The 17260-nt window shown below is 35.0% G+C and overlaps 2 protein-coding genes across 2 annotated transcripts in view; one reads left to right on the forward strand and one right to left on the reverse strand.

Annotated features, from left to right (window-relative positions):
- Nucleotides 1-668: 668 nt before the first annotated feature.
- LOC128234855 (ataxin-7-like protein 3) lies at nucleotides 669-7773 on the forward strand. Its single transcript, XM_052949402.1, has 12 exons — nucleotides 669-771; nucleotides 1417-1532; nucleotides 1885-1901; nucleotides 2201-2393; nucleotides 2663-2751; nucleotides 3087-3173; nucleotides 3681-3764; nucleotides 4287-4312; nucleotides 4551-4594; nucleotides 5260-5328; nucleotides 5596-5732; nucleotides 6789-7773. The coding sequence occupies exons 1-12, from the start codon at nucleotides 721-723 to the stop codon at nucleotides 6914-6916; spliced, it is 1041 nt and encodes a 346-aa protein (XP_052805362.1). The 5' UTR covers nucleotides 669-720; the 3' UTR covers nucleotides 6917-7773.
- Nucleotides 7774-8552: 779 nt separating this feature from the next.
- LOC128236307 (uncharacterized) overlaps nucleotides 8553-17260 on the reverse strand; it is a 30697-nt gene continuing 21989 nt past the window's right edge. The window contains exons 19-26 of the mRNA XM_052951209.1: nucleotides 16894-17018; nucleotides 15275-15391; nucleotides 14568-14714; nucleotides 13675-13842; nucleotides 12561-12781; nucleotides 12132-12215; nucleotides 11353-11517; nucleotides 8553-10756 (exon numbers count right to left, since the gene is read on the reverse strand). Coding sequence (XP_052807169.1) covers nucleotides 10549-10756; nucleotides 11353-11517; nucleotides 12132-12215; nucleotides 12561-12781; nucleotides 13675-13842; nucleotides 14568-14714; nucleotides 15275-15391; nucleotides 16894-17018 — 1235 coding nt within the window. The 3' untranslated portion in view covers nucleotides 8553-10548. The remainder of the gene's footprint in view (nucleotides 10757-11352; nucleotides 11518-12131; nucleotides 12216-12560; nucleotides 12782-13674; nucleotides 13843-14567; nucleotides 14715-15274; nucleotides 15392-16893; nucleotides 17019-17260) is intronic.

The following is a 17260-nucleotide window of genomic DNA, read 5'->3' on the forward strand; positions in this document are numbered from 1 at the left end:
TACCTTACAGGTGGGCCCGCAGCGCCGGGTTTTGCGGTTGTTTTTTCTTCGTGCCAAAAATAGCTGGGGATGGGCCCGTAACTTCAAGCCTATGGCCCATGGTGTTCGGGGGGGGGGGGGGGGCATTTGGCGGGGATTTTCCCAGCAGTTCGTTCCCGCTAGGCGGAGGTTTTACCCGGGCTTCGCTTGACCGTAGGTGAAAGTCTCCGCTATTTCCCGGACCTGGGGAGGGGGGAGGCGACGGCAGTGGTTACAATTGACATTAAGTAACGTAACATGTACGGTTGGTGGAATTACCGAAAAAACACTTTAATTTTCATAATATGTGCTGTCGAATGGCTTCGATTATAGAGAAAAAGGCATAACAATGTACCCTTCTGTGCTTTTATTTTCGGGTTTTCAGGATTTTAGTCCTCGCAGGGCCCGTAAAATGTGAGTGTTCGAAGACGGTCTCCATCATTTGACCAAAGCGAAGCAATGTACCATTTAATTAGTATACCTGCAAAATGTTTACATATGTGTATGGGGTTTATTTATCAACTTTTTAAATCATGTTGAAAAATAGAAAACAGATTACCCCGACTTTTCCGGAGATTGCTGACACATTTCTTTTGACTGTAAAGCGTATGAGACCTGTTGCAATTTAATGCCGTTTTGTCTAACAGAAAATCAGCTTCCGTTAAAAAGTCAACAGAACAATATATAATTACAAGTGGAAAAATGGCAGAAAAGAGAAGCAAATTACTATCGGAAAACAATGGAGAATATGAGGTCCGTTTTATATTATAAAATGCACACAAACAAACCCTTTTACGATGTTTCAAGCATGTTAATTCGATCGTTGTCGTGTCCGAAAATTTGTATCCGAAAAAATGGTAATTTCCGTAGAATCCATCTGTCAAAATTATTGAAAAAAAATGGTAATTACAAAAAGTGTGTTATGTTTGCTTATGATATGGCGGTGGTATCCCTGTGATGTGGTTGTGGTGGTGTATCAAATAATGGCATTGTTGTTGCCATTGATGCTGTTGTTGTTGCTGATCTGCTGTTGTTGTTTTATCGAATTTTTGGCTTGTTGTCACGGATGTTCTCGTTGTACTTTGACATTTTGATACGCCTTTATCATCTTATAGTTCTACTTCACATTGTACTTTAACTCTTGCTGCCTATTAACTTTTGTTAAAGCCGCTTAATATGCAAAGTTGTTTGAGTCTATTTATTTAAGGCTGTTGACCTTAATCATGTAATTATGTGTTGTTATTATCTTGCCATTTTTGATGTAATATTTTTTTTGCTTATGGTGGTATATCCAAATACCAATACTTTGGCAATAATATGGCAGCATACACTTTTGTAATGATGTTCCTTTAAAAAGTGATTGTAAGGGTATCATTTTCATTTATTTACAATTTACAGGATGCCTTAGAGTTCGTAGTGAATGACATCATAGATGATGTTACTCTTGGTCTATGCTTCGAAGTACACAGGTCAAGTAAACTTGGGACATTATTCCTTGGGGACACAGACCCACAGTAAGTAATATGGAATCTCGATGTTACTGCTTGGCCTGCTGTTTTTCTTAATATTTTTCAAGTTATTGACAACTTAAAAAAATATCACAGAATAATAGTTGGTACCAGAAATAGTCATAAATACATGTATATCAATTGTCAATCATTCATTTTAATTTGGATACAAGGACTCATTAGATAACTGACTCATATTGTTTATGCATTTCTATCATTTAAGATTTAAGAAAATGTTCAATTACCCTATTTAGAATTTTTAAATGTACATACTATTTATCATAGCATTGACTTTGTTGTAAGATTTGAAAGCTGGTCCATGTAAAATTTAGTAGTTTTGTAAACTTTTATCTTTTAGGTCTAAGCTTGAGCATGGTAAGTAATGAAATTAACAATAAACATATGAAATCCTGCCTAATGTAAGTTTTGATAATGAATGAGAAAATTAAATGTTACGTCTGCTGAAAACACAATAATTTGACATTCTTTTCGTAATGTCCTGATTTTTACAAAAAAAAACCTGTTACAACTTACATTGAAAATAACTTCTTCTTTTTTTGCAATACTAACTGTCTAACACATTTATTTTATACATAAAGACTTATAAAGGCATCCCAAAAATTAACAATTTCACATACTAGTATTATATAATATTATGTTCAATATTATCACAGCTATGGTTGACCGTGCAGGAGTAGATGTGTTTGGGAATCCACCAGCTAAGAAGCAACTGGAATGTATATGTCCAAACTGCCATCGTAACTTGGCCGCCTCCAGGTTTGCCCCACACCTGGAGAAGTGTATGGGTATGGGGAGAAACAGCTCTCGTATTGCAAGCAGACGTTCACAAAAGGTGCTCAAAGACAGGTACTGGGCAGAGCATGATTATAACAGGAGTAGAAATTAAGTTTTGGAATTGGTTGTGCCAGAGTGATTTAAAAGGGCTTGATTTAAGAAGTATTTTAAGGTCTATCATAATCTGATAATTATATTCATACGTAGAAAATTATCTAAAAGGTTTGACAATACAGCATCAACAATATAAGGATTTGCTTCAATTTTAGATGACATCTTTATTATCAATGAGTACACTATATATTTCAAACCAACTGTTTAACGAAATTCTTCATTTTTAGGCTCACAGGAGATGGTATGAAACATGACAGCGGTGATAGCGAGGATGATTACAATGATGCAGACTGGTCGCTCTATGCGGATAAAAGAGGTTACAATAGTGTTTTCATTATTAAATTTAATGCAGTTGTGCTAAAGCCGTAAAGGGCTCTACATGCCTTTTACAAATGAAGTTTTAGATATGATGTTGAATTTCTGGACATCATCTGTTTAGTTTGCTTTTTCAGCCAAATATACACTGCTTGTCCCCCAATTCCTTTTAGAAGTGATAAAATTATTGTATGTCACAATTTTCAAGCTTTAGACTTTATTTCTTTTTTTGTAACGTTTGCAATATTTAATCTCAGTGGAGTTTGTAAACTGTATGACAGTTTTATGTGCAAAAGAGCATTCAGTACCATATGTATGGTGAAATTGTTATTTCAGTCAAGCGTTTGAAGAAAGAAAAGAGAAGCAATTCCCCCAGAAGACACAAAAATTCAAGACTCAAAAATGGCTCTGGGTATTCTACAGGTAGAATCTTTGTACCTAAAAACATCAAACATCTGTGCTGTTGTTTATTTTAAGCCCATAAACCCTTCTTCACATAAATTTTAAACTGTTTCGACATAAAAACATTAAAGGTATTAGATTGTTTTCTGTTTCAATAAGAGCATCACATTTGACAGGTTTCGTACAATATATTTAGATATTCTGACTTTATAAAAGTAAAGTAAAGCGTTTGTTTATTATAGTGTAACCCCTATTAATTACTGGGTTACCTGTTCACTGGACTTATGAGACACCTTGATTGATAAACATTTTTTTTTGATTCCTATTCTAAATGCAGAGCTCCTGACAGACAGGAAGGCAATCGGTACCAATTTTTAAACTAGTTGCTTGGTCAGCAACTGCTCATATCAGGAGAAGCCGTACGTGGAGCTCAAACCTTCAAACTGCTACTTTGTAGGCAGACACCATAACATAAGGCCACATAGGCGGTATAATATCATATACCCATTATGATATTTGTGTTTCCAGGTGAGATGTATGGAGAGGTTGGCGTGAAGCAGGAGAGAGCAGACACTCCAGACTCTATCGGGGGATACGAGTTCATGACTCTGGGTATGCTTCATTTGCATGTTGTTTATTTGACTTGACGCTACTGTGTTACTACAACTGAGGATAAGTTTAGTTTATACTAATTTATTTGAGTTCAATTGTGACAAAAGCATTCTCGAGTCCATTTCCTGGGCAGAAAGCAGTACTGTGTCCTTTTTTGAGAAGCCATTAAAGAACCCCTGGTGGGGCTCGAACCCACAACCTCTTAGGTGAGATGGGGACACCTATACCACTAGAGATCTCTCACCCCTTCTGAGGATTGATGATCATCTTGAAGTCTTGTTAATACAAAAAACATGAAATAGCTACACATCTGTAACTTATTACATAAATGCTCAAAAGTACATTTAATTATATACATGCAGTGTAAAATAAGATGAATATGTGTTACAAAAAAAATCCATGTCACTTGTTTTTATGAAGAATGCTTAAGGTTTAAAAGTTGAGCTTTCTGTTCATGGATAGTATTTTTAATAAGTTCTTGTATGAATACAACCAGAATAAAATGAGTTCCTATTTTTTCAGAGGAGAAGAAAACACTCTTGATGTCTGTAAGTAGTTTTCTTGAAATTAAATTTGCAATAGTTTTTTTTAATAATTTCTTTTTGTGCAGCTGGAAATGAATCTTTCTCCTGTGAACAATTTAAAGTTAAGCTATATATGTTTTTTGGGATCTGCACTAGTGATTTGGATTCAATGTTGTCTTTCTTTGATAAAATATCTTGTGTGGTTTTCTTCAATTTTGATTGTGGACTTTTGAAGGGCAGTAAAATATGTTTGCATTTTCAGACTTGTGGCGTTATATCGGGTCACACAAAAAAGATGTGTACAAGGTAGGTTGGATACTGGGGAATTAAGTATCAGTTAGTGGTAATATCTTTGTCATCAAGCAACAACAATTGATGTATAATAGGCTTTATATTTGAAATCTTCAAAACTTAAAACCAAACAAGTTAGCATGAAGAATCCACCAGTGTTCAAACTTTTGATTAGTTTTACACAGGGATTAAATTCAGGATAAAGTCTAAAATCTGGATTGAGAGCTTTCAAGATTTAAGATTGTCGTACACTTTAAGATTGTTATTACTAGACATTTGCATTGAAATAGTAAGAAGTGCCTTGGAATGGATATAAATTATTTTGAAAACAATTTCGACATGGATCTACATAAGCCACTCAGCCCTGCTTTTGGCCTGAAATCCTCTTACTTAAACTAAATTTTCAAGATCAGGATTTTCCGTTTACCATTTGAGATGTTTGACTTCCTAGTTCTTTATCAATATATTTTAAAGCAAAGAATTACTGTGTATGATTAAACAAACAGAAGTAATCAGGCCTGCTGCTCCAGATTTCAGACGTTCCACTTTATATCAATTTCAGTCTTTGAAAAGAATAATTTTTCAGGATTTAGAATGACAACACAACAGCAGGCTTGAGAAAAAAAATGATGATTTTTTTATTCAAACTTATCTCTACAATACTAAACATTCTATTCCAGGTCTCACAAGTGTCCACAACATTCAGATGACCAAAGAAGACATGTAAGGCAGTTCTTACTGGGGACAGGGTAAGAACTAAATTAAAAGAATGTACTGTACTGTTTTATTTGCTATTCCCTCTCCTTGGCATCAGATTATGAAATGAAATTGAAACTAGGGTAATTATGCAGTTTTTACAAGAGTTACATATAATAATAATTATAAAAATAATAAGAATAATACTTATAATAAAGTAATATTGATAATAATTGTGATTATAATTACAGTATAGATATAACTAGTGATTCATAAATCATAATTTATGGATATTAACATTTTTACATTTGTACTTGCAGTGTTGGTGGTGAAGATGACGACCATGTTGATATTGACACGTACGTGGACGGTGACAGTCAGTCACTGAGGGAATCTTTACAATGGGAGGCCGCGTCTAACGCTTCATCTCCTACTGACTCCACTTCAACAAATAATAGTAAGTGTATGTTCAGGACCACTGGTATTAGCGCATTTAGAGAAAACGCCTTTCATACATGGACGGCGATGATCAGTCAAATCTTAACAGCCGGTTCAAATTGAATTGTTTTCAAAGCAGAATTATTTGCTTTTAGTTCAGATTCAACTTACCTGATCGTTGCTATTTGTTATACAAACATGTATTGTTAGAGCATTCTGTCCAAAGCTATATCAGAAGCTTTGTCTCCTGCCAAATCAGGCTTACTTAAAGTAGTGAGAACGTAGTACTGTTACGTGGTATTTTTGAATTTACACTGAGTCACAGGACTGTAACGTCAGTTAACGTTGGCTATCTAAAGTGTGGCAATTATCATAGCTACCGATCTGTTTTGATAGCACCCTTCTGCCATCATGCAGACCAGCAAATGTGCATCTTTCTGCCTTCAAAGAATTAACTAAATAAGATAACAAATGACATCTTTTGTTTTGATCAAAACTTATAATATGATCATAAATACATACAAACTTTAATAATAAATTTGGCAGATGAAACTTAACATTACTTTGATTAAACACATTTCCTAACAATTCCTTAAAATTTCAAAATAGCCGAGTTCTTTGCAGCCCCATACAATGTTCCTTTTTCTCCCTTAGCACACTGAACCTCTCCTGCAGCAGCATGCCCTTTAAAACCTGCCTAAAACCCTACAGTTGTATACCTTATGTTGCGAATCCAAGTTGGGATTGTTTTTAGGAAAAAGAGGGACAAAATAATATTGGACAACATGTGTATTTTACCTTGTCTGTTTTTAAAATATTGGGTGTTGGGATAGCCTTGGTGTTGGCATCATCATATAAATATAACCTTAAACCATAACTGTAAAACTGTTTGAGATATTCAAATGAAACTTGGTACACATGTTGTAAGAGACAATATGCATATGTACCTCAAAGCCCTTTAATAACGCTGACTTTAATAATTGATAAATTATGCCCCCTTTTATTATGCCTCTGAAAACATCGGTTTGATGTCAGTGTTCGTTCTTTTGTTGTAATTCTTTTCAATGTATTTCAGGCAACTCTGGTTCAAAAAGAAAACATGGTAAAAAGTCGTCTAAGAAAAGAAAGAACCAGAAAGGTCATTCCCATCATACCAGCAGCATGGGGAGCCAGCCACTGGGGATGTTTGATTTGATGGATTAGTGGAAGAGATCTGATGAACAAATGAGATTATCAGTTCATCAACCCATTGACAATGATTTAAGTGTTGATGCCATTTGACAGGGTATTGCGAGCTGATAACTGATATATAAAATGAAATACCAAAAATACATCCAGCATGGGTACTTTTTCATGGCCTTTCATTTTGAAATTTTGTAATTGTTCGCTTCATTTCTTGCCTTCTAAGGACATCTTGGAATACCCTTTTGAAACTATTTTCACAAACAAATAGGGATAGTAGATTTTTCCAAGAAGGAAGTAGAGAGAAGTTTTACCTACTTGAGAGCCTGCTGTATGCTGTCTGTGCAAATGGTGTGTTTGTTAAAAAAACCTGCTGCATTATGCTGGTGAGAAAAAGAAATATTTTACTTGAAAATTGAAAAGAGTAATTGATTAATTTTGTACATTCATTTGTGTCAAGATTATTCAAACAATACTGAGAATGTTAATTGATTTATTTTGTAATGTCTTCCATATTGTTTGACACATTTTAACATGTACTGTAAAAAGTTTCTTATCTTTTTGTGTAAAAACTACTGGAACTTATCCAAAGTATATTTAAGAATTCCTTATTAAACTGTTCTAAAATCTGAAGTTTTTATCTTTATATTGGAAAGTAATGCATGCAATTTTAACTGTTACATTTGTACTTTTTTTTGTAAATTTGTTTATCATTTAGACTTGTTAATCTATATGTCCAGCACTTGGTTTCATCATATCAGCCAAATGTTTAGTTTGATAAGCCGAGCTTAAACTTTTCTTGAGAAGTAAGTGCAGATTTGTTATATTTGTCATATGTTGTGTTGCATAATAAAATCTAAGTGAAAACTAGAGAAAATTGTTGTCTTGCTATTATAAATATTACACATAATGAAAATTAACAAGAACGCTGTTAGACGGATCTGTATACACTATTAACATTGGGACAAAGTTTAGCAAATATTGGATGAGAATTGGTCACAGTCAATTAAGTCAAATCATAATAAGGGGCCATGTTAATATATTGTCCATGTTTTTTTTTACACAAGTAAAGATTTGATGTAAACTGATAGAAACCACACCAACCATTGGGGATCTAAAATATGTCCCATTTTCCAGATGGTTGTATAATGATGAGAAAAGCTGAAAGCAAAATCCCCTTAACTTGATGCCCAAGGTCCAGAGTTAGGGCAACATCTCCTCGAGGGTCGCAGGTGGCAAAGCCTCCTGGCAAAGTCTCCTGAAACTCCTTGGTTTGAAGTATTTTAAAGCCTATGATTGCATTTAAAGTTTAAACGTATCCGTAGTATTTAAAATTAAATCAAAGTGCAGAGGTGCATTGCTTCAGCTGTTGCTTTGGAGCTCTCAGAAGCATAATTCTCATGCAATGGCACATAATAAGAGAGCCCCAAGTAATTCCCCGATAGAATTCTGCAGGCTGATGTACAGTGCTATTTTGATAAAGGTGGTTGCATTGAGAATCTGAACCTAAATAACAGGGCAATTACAACAGTTTGCAGTATTAAAGCACTAACTTAAAGATAGATATCAAAAGAGAGAGATAATTGAATAGACAATAAAAAAAACTTTTCAAATAAATATTTATTTCATCATTCACAAATTATGTCATTCACACAGTTATTTGTATACAAGACAGACCAGTACAAAACAAATGTTTATAAACATTATACCATCTATTTACAGAAACAATCTACAAGTGAATACCTGAAAAACACACTACTGTTACTTAATAGTACCAGTAACAATGTGCAATATGTGACATAAAAAATCAGAATCAGTACTTGTACATGTAGTTCTACTGTTCTAGTATACAAGTACAGTCGACCTCCATTGGCTCTAACTTGCTGTGCTCTATTTCCTTGCTGGCTCAAACTGAATGTTAAGCATTCTCGTTTTGCTAGAATTTCCCAAGGCTTGAAACAGTTTGGCCAGTCGCTTAAAGTTGAGCCAACAGGGTTTGATTAGGTTATTTTCAAACATGGTAATTATGGTGTGTAAAATGGACTTATGGCTGTTTGATTGCTTTATATTCCTGCTATGAACTTCCAAAGATTTTTAATGAGGGCTATTCCATTTAAACATATAACCCCCGAGGGGAAGGCAATTTTAAATTATGCCACCCCCTACAGAAGCAAATTTACCCTAGATGGGTCCAAATTAGGGGAAAAGGGGAGCCTCCTTTATACCATTTAAATAAATGCCTTCCCCCTGTGGGTTATATGTTTTACTAGAATAGCCCTGAATGGTAACTAACATGATATATGAAGTATATTGAAGCTCTTCCATATTGTTTATAAAATGCTTTTTAAGTTTTGTATAAACAAGTGGTATAAGCAATAATTGAAGTTGCGGTCAAATGTTTATGGTTAATTAAAAAAACATCACAGCACTAAATATGTATAATGAATTATGATTCAATTTGTGTTAATGCATTCACAAATTATGATTGTGAAACACACACAAGTATTACATGTAACTCTACAGCTATACAATTTTGAAGGCCTGCAAAAACAAATACTGTCCATTTCATTTAAATATCATTTATATAATTTCATTCAGTATAGTCAGTACAGTATCAAATGTTACATATACAAGAATCAATGTCTAGTTACACATGAAATCAAAGCAAAAGTACATACTTCTATAATAAGGAAATAGTAATTACAGACAATGACAAAATTGATGACACCTTTATGAGTTGGTGGCAAACTACAATGCTGTCAATGCAGCTTCAGAATGTGAGATATGTCATAACGACTTTACCACATTTTCATGGAGCTTTACCACATTTTCATACAGCTTTACCACATTTTCATGGAGCTTTACCACATTTTCATGGAGCTTTACCACATTTTCATGGAGCGTTACCACATTTTCATGGAAATTTACCATATTTTCATGGAGCTTTACCACATTTTCATGGAGCTATGTCCTCAGTAGTGTCCTATTATGTTTGAGCAAGATCAATAACTTGTATATATGAAGACATCCCTGATATACATAATACATAAATAAAATCCAATTATGACCAAGGACACATTATAACTTACTGGCTCAGATCACTGACGGTAGACTGTTTAAAACTCACAGTAATTTTTTTTTGCGATATTTTGGGGGCAATCTTACAAGGTAAAAATTTATAGCACTGAATTAATCATTGGCAGATATCATCAAATTATATTTCATTTTTATTTCATTTTCTTTTTTTAATTCAGAATCAGAATGATTTGCACAAAAAGTGATAAATATTAAAACCTCACAAAATTTAACCTGTCAACATTACTACATGAAATGTTGGCATGATCTGAACACCAGTTTTCTCGGATAAACATGCGCAAATTTGCATCTTAATATGGATCTTGTATCATAGGCTTTGGCATGTTGTTCTGAACATTTTTCATCCAAATAAACATCATATATCTTGGAACATGGACACAATCTTAAAAATGGGAAATCAATACAGAACTAGCCAACAACTGTTGTCATAACTACATTTTATCTCGGCATACACCGTAGTAAGATTCAGTCTGCTTAAAACATAGCATTTCCATACACGACCCATTCACAACCGTTACTGTAAATGTACTTTGTCTTGGCAGAAACAAGACTCAAACTTAATTCTTGCTGATGAACATGGGTAATCCATACATAATGGGTGCACATCCGTTTATATATTTCATCTTGAACACCTCTCTGGCCTTCTGCATGAGCAGGGGAATGTATGTGCCTGGTTTCGCTGCCATGCACAGTTTCAGGAACTCCTCTGTGAATTTATCTATGTCCTTGTCTGTCACGTCAAATAGGTTTCCCATCATGCAAGGGCTGCGAAGAAATGTATGAAGTAACGAGTGTGTTAATGGGACTCCTTTACAGATTTTATGTTGGCAACAATTTTTTTCAAACAACTACTGGCAAATTATTATACCTGTCAGATCAGAATTTTGAAATCCAATCCTTAAATAATTTTTAAAAGCGTTACTAAAGCTTTTCTGCAAAAAGAGCACATACTGTCACATTTTTAAACAGTTATTAACAATGGAGCCCCTATTAGATCCTTTGATAAAGTTTGAGGAAGTTTTTAGCATTTTCTTCACATTTTACATGTTCAGCTGTCCTGTTTTTCAAAAGACTTAACACTATATTATTTTTATATTGAAAACAACCTTGTTTCTATGCAGTCATAAGTTCTTCCATTTACACCCAAGGAAATCAATTCACAGTATTTTTTATATTTCATTAAAATAAAAAAAACCTTTGTTCATTATGCTTCGAAATTAAACAGCTGTTCATTTAACATGTGTGCTCCAATTGATCTTTGACCAATTGACCACTACTTTACCATCAAACTAGTTAATAAATTATAATAAACTTTGCATCAAACTAGTTCATGTATGAAATAAGCTACAAATGTCACCCACCATCCTGCCAGGAAATAGCTGATCATCATGCCTGCGGGTTCCAGTTGACCTTTGGCCTGTAGTTGCCCACTGCTGCAACCCATCAACACAACCAGCGCCTGCCCGGTCAGCTTCTCAATCTCATCATAGCCCAAATACTGGCCACCACTACCATGACCAATGTAACTGAAAATAAAGTTTACATTTTATTATCTGCAGTTTATTTACTTCATGTAACAAGTAAGAAATATAGAATTTTATGAATACACATGTTATGGGCACAGCTTCTGCTGCTGCTGTTGTTATGAGTCGGGTAATATTTCATTATCTTCATGATACCCTCCGTTTGGTGCTAAATAGCCAATCATTACCGGTATACTATACATTACATCTATTATTCATACCCTTTTATTGCTATGAACATCTGTGACAAAATGTTGCATAAAAAATAAATAAAGGGTGATTTTAAGTAAATCTTTAAATTTGTGTTGTATAATTCCTTATGTAGTAGGTGAGGAATTTTAACATTGCAATATTTTCCTTATTTCTTTGCAATTAGTAACATGGTGCCATTTTTAAGTTCTATATTACATCTTTTTCACAGTGCATTATATATTTTAGTGACTTGTAAACTGATAAATATGGTATATCTTATTAATACTCTTACATCCTATTAACTACTACTTACTTTTACATTGGTAAATATGGTACAACTTATCTATTTTAGTGACTTTTCACCAGTTAATATGGTACACATGATTGATCTTTGTGACCTTTACACTGGTAAATATGGTACTCACAGGAGCATGTCTTTGCTCGTGATGGCTTCAACAAACTGTGCCTCTGTCGGGGGCTTGCCGGACACACCTACCCACCCCTTCTCCCTGAAACACAGAGTTCACGTCATGAAACATTAACTTTTAACATTTATAATAAAACATTTATTTGTGTGTGGACTGTTAGACAACGACAAACATTGACTATACCAACCTGACATTGATTGACCATAGATATGTAGCTAATCAGTAACATTATGGCGCTTTTGTTACTGTAGAGAAATGAGTAATTGATTGTTAAATTAAATATAAAATATGAAATTATTCTACAGAGAAAGTTTGTAATACCTCTTTCAAGTTAGAACAATATTGCTATGAATAACTCAAATTTCTCTTTGGTACTGTAAACATTTACACCAATATAACTTCATACGATCATCATGGGAAACTAACCCTTCAAACCACTTCTCGAATGTGGTCTCACAATTCTTCAAATCAGCTCCTGGATTCAGGAAGTAGGATGTATTGCGCATGTTTATTCCCCTTGAATACACTGAGCTCTCCAGTGACTGGAGGTAGGAAAGTTGTGAGTGCAGGTAGGAGAGGCACGGCATTCGGGTGATGGACATCTTGTTCAGGAGCGGCAGGGTTTCCCATGGTAGCTGCTGCACAGTCTGGGAAAAAAAAGAAGTTTAAGACTTACACATATGCAAACAACACTTACCCAAGTCCATTACAGTCTCAGGGATGTGACTGACGTGAAAGCTGGAGGGCTGAAACCATTTCGGCCATGGGTTCTTGGGACACTTTTGGGGTCAAAAGCACATTGCCGTAGAAGAAAAACTGGCTTTTTAGAAGCTCTTTTGAGGGTTCTTCTGACTTTAAATTTGAAGCAAATTTTTTTTTTTTTTGGGGGGGGGGGGGGTGGGGGGGGGGGTGGGGTCCCTGGGACCATTAGATCCGCGGAATTCCGCGAATCGGCGGACAAACACATCCCCGAGTCTCCATAAGATTGTATTTGAATTATTTTTTTAATTCCCAGAGCCTATTCTAACCTTGATTAATGCTATTTGTTGACTTAAATTCTTTGAACTTAAATAAGATCAACGCAACATCTTTTGTCTTCTTATCAAAAAGTGGCATGACTAAACAAATATGAAAACCAGAGTTGTTGGATGAGCTACACATCTCTGTATTGTTCCTTGCAACAAATGCACTAAGTTTTATGTAAATATATTGAAAGCTCCTTGTATGATGGCAAATGATAAAAAAAATCCATGCTGATGATACCAAATCCATACCAATACTTCCACATATTTCTTTGGGAAAACGGACAAGGAAACATTTGCTTGCTTTCGATTCAAGAAAACCCGTTTTTTAAACAAAATCACTGTGAACTTGACCAAATAAATCACTGTATCTTCTTTAAGGAAGCTGTACACTCTTTAATACAGTTCATTATTAGATTTATCACTGAATGTGATCTATACTCCCATAACATTAACATTGAGCAATTGCCACATGAATGATATATAAACATTGGTACATGTATTTACTAAATTGTTACCTTATCCAGTATGAGGACAAGATGAGGATTCACAGAGCTTGTGGAAGTCTTGTGCTTCTTCAGTATGGAGATTGTACCATTTATAACAATATCAACACTGGGGATCAACTTGAGACAACATTTCTCCAACTCCCCCTTTACCAGGTGTTTGGCTGCCAACAGAAGGAACTGCAATCCAAAATAAATAAAAGAGACTGAGTTATAACTATTTGGTCAAGACAGTTGAAAACCTTGAAGAAATATAAAAAACCTGTTTTATAGATATGTAATTCAAACAACAATATTCAAAAGGGCCAAAAAATGGTTTGGTAAGGGGAAAATCCTTTTCTAAAACAGGTAGGGTAGGTAGGCATTTTTGTTTATTTTATTAGACTTAATGTAAGAAAGAAAAAAAAATGTATTTTTTTTACCAACTGACTATCAAAATAGTTCGGTCGTGCCTAGCTCGTAGATAGAGTTGCTTAACACAAACCAAATGTATTTTTTAGTGGGGGACTGGGAAAAAGGCAATCAAATATAAAATTTTATATTTTTAAGTCTAATTATACAATCCAGACTAAAGGGACAAGCCCAGTAGCCAAACATTTAACAAAGACCAGGTTTAAAGGCACCAGGCAAATACATAATATATTACGAATGTTAAGACATCCTTTATTTCACCATTCTTTGGTATTTATTGAGTTAACTGTCAAAGATTCAGCAACAAGGCTATACAGGGGAACCATGTCACCATAATATACCTTATATGAGAAATTGTACTTCATAATTTCACCATTCTTTTGTATTTATTGCTTTAATACTCAGATTTTTGACTACACATATATATGGGGGAACCATGGCACCATATAATAGCTTTATACATGAGTAATTGTACTTAATTACTTCACACTCACCTCTATGATTGAAGTATCCACCACTGACCCTACGATTGCTTTCAACTCTGACTGCACCAGTTCCAATGTTGCTGTACTGTGTTCTCGCGGGGCCAGCACGCACCGCCAGTGGTCAAACCACAGGTTCTCCATGCAGGACACCAGACTCTGGGGAATTAAGAAAAATTAATGTTAGATAAGCCATCTAACAAGTCAATATTTCAGAGTATTTTCAGAGTATGTTGTGGATTGAGACTACTGGTAAAAGAGCCAGAATATATCAAGACATTATGCACCAGTCAATTGTAACCACGGCTCCCCCCAGGTCCGGGGGTATACCTGAGGCACCTTGATAAATGGGCCGTGGCGGGGATTTTGCCTGGGCTTGGCTGGACTGGAAGTCAGTCCCCGCTATTCCCTGGACCGGGGGGGTGGGGGGGGGTGTATTACTATAAGTGGTTCAGTATCACTTCAAAACAATACAGTGTGAAGAAAATTCACCTTTTCTCTGATGCTTTGCACAAAGTAAATGTATGCCCAAATGGGCCAATGTTAAAATATCAAAATTATTGGCCTATACAAATTTGGGGGAAAAAAAGCCCAGAAGGTATGGCTCATGCCAGCCTTGGGACTTTGTGCAGCAGCATTTAAAAGACTGTTACTTGAAATCTGTGTTACAAATTTTATTCATCCAATGACAGCTTGAACAGTGTTCTATAACCATTTACCTTGAGTTGCTCATCAAACTGGAAGCGTTTTTTCCACCACTTGTCCCGGTCCTTCTCCCCCCACAGCATGTGGACACTCTGTTTGATCTTTATGAAGTCCTCAACCACCTGACTTCCCTAAAATATAGCATTTCATAGACATGTAATTGTTATATTGAACAATGCATAGTACAATTATATCGTTATCACATGCTGTACCATGTTTTCAGTTTAATAGTATAAAGCTAGCCAAAGGCTTGCATACTAACATATTCTCTGAACTAAATGAATAAAATTGTGCATTATATGACGTCTCATGACAGATCCCATATAAAGATAATGAATAGTTTGTCTGTCCTAACGCTACCTACTGACTAAAGTACTCGTGATCCAACAGTTTTTAGTATCCCCCCCTTAGTACCAAATGATCACATAATACCTACCCACCTACCTACCATAACAATCTCAGTATGGGAGATGTTATAGGCAAAACAAACCATTTTTTAATTGTAGCCCCATTTATGTTTTATTAGTTTATGGTTTCAGAGCTCATTAAGATTTAGCTTTCAATGATGACGATAACAAACATGTATATTATATGCAGTTGTATTTTTTAATTTCAAAAGATTGGCTGCTTGGACATAATTTCCTAACCCAAATAAGGATGTAGCTGCAATTACCAATATGCTTACAAATCATCCATATATACTAAGGATGGCAACGAGTACGAGAGTACTCGAGTACTCAATCGAATGTCCGAGTACTCGAGTACCAAATCACTACTCGAGTACTCGGAAAAAAATATAAAAAACTATAAAAATCACAAAATACACAATTTACAGACGAAGCAACAGATCTGGTTAGTTGCCAAGAGGACAATTAACGGTCCCTCTTTTCCGCGCTGTGTACACAATTGACCCTAATAAATTAGTTGAGAGTTGCAAACTGTCAACAAAGGGTCCCTATTTCCAATCAGCACTGATGTCAATTAGCGAAGTTTTGATAGCGGAACTTTCACCTACACAATTCTATTGTTTACCAATTAGAGACCTTTCACCAAACAATGGACGCTACCGTTACGAGCATTGATTTCTTAATGGGCGTATTTGAACTATTTTTGCAATGATTATCACAATTGATTGGTTGATAGTTTAAATAAAAAATTATGAATATTAATGAGGTAAACAACAATAATACAGTACAAAGTATTTTGTTCATTATTTTTATGTATGCAATTAATATTCGTTCATTGTAATTCTGATTGTTCATTATAAATCTCGACTATCTAGACGCTAGAATAAAATCCGGGTTTAACTTTCCAGCTATATTGTACAATACTACGACCAACGCACAATGTACGTCATGAATGATACATGTATACACGATCTTGTCTTTCCCGAAAACGAATTCATTTTTTCCGAGTAATCGAGTACCCGAGTACTCGATCGAAAGATTGTCCGAGTACTCGAGTACCAATTTTACTACTCGTTGCCATCCCTTATATATACCACAGCATCTGGATTCACGGATTACTAATATTTCCTACTTTGTATTATTAATACAAAGTAGGAAAATGTTCTTTCCTTTGACAAATGTTTAGAATACTTTGTGACCAACAAAATTGAAAAACACTATATTACCTTCTTGGTATTAAATGCTGGAAGCTTGAGGACCAGAGGTTTGTTGTCTCGTGTAAACCGTGTGACGACCATCTGTTTCCATGACAACCCAGCACTCACCACGGACACCTGAACCACACTCCACTCTGTAATAAACCCAGCATCATTCATTAAAGTGATATTCTGTACCGCTTATGATTGATAAAATTAAAATCAACTCCTTATTTACAGAAATGTTCTGTTTAAAGATCTGGTGAGATAGTATGCATACATGTTTCTCATTTAGTAGAAATCAAGAATGCTATGGACTAAACAAATGCTCATCTTTTGTTTTTCAGACAAAAAAGGGCATGACTCAACAATATTATTACAGCTAGAGCTTTGGTCT

The sequence above is a fragment of the Mya arenaria genome, chromosome 5 (genome assembly GCF_026914265.1).
Source record: "Mya arenaria isolate MELC-2E11 chromosome 5, ASM2691426v1".
NCBI classification, from domain to species: Eukaryota; Metazoa; Mollusca; class Bivalvia; order Myida; family Myidae; genus Mya; species Mya arenaria.

Excerpts from the sequence above, each read along its gene's own strand:
- LOC128234855 (XM_052949402.1), top strand. The coding sequence starts at position 721 with ATGGCAGAAAAGAGAAGCAAATTACTATCGGAAAACAATGGAGAATAT. Across the intron at positions 3,174-3,680 it reads TGGCTCTGGGTATTCTACAG|GTGAGATGTATGGAGAGGTT; the intron begins GTAGAATCTTTG and ends TTGTGTTTCCAG. Across the intron at positions 4,595-5,259 it reads ACAAAAAAGATGTGTACAAG|GTCTCACAAGTGTCCACAAC; the intron begins GTAGGTTGGATA and ends ATTCTATTCCAG.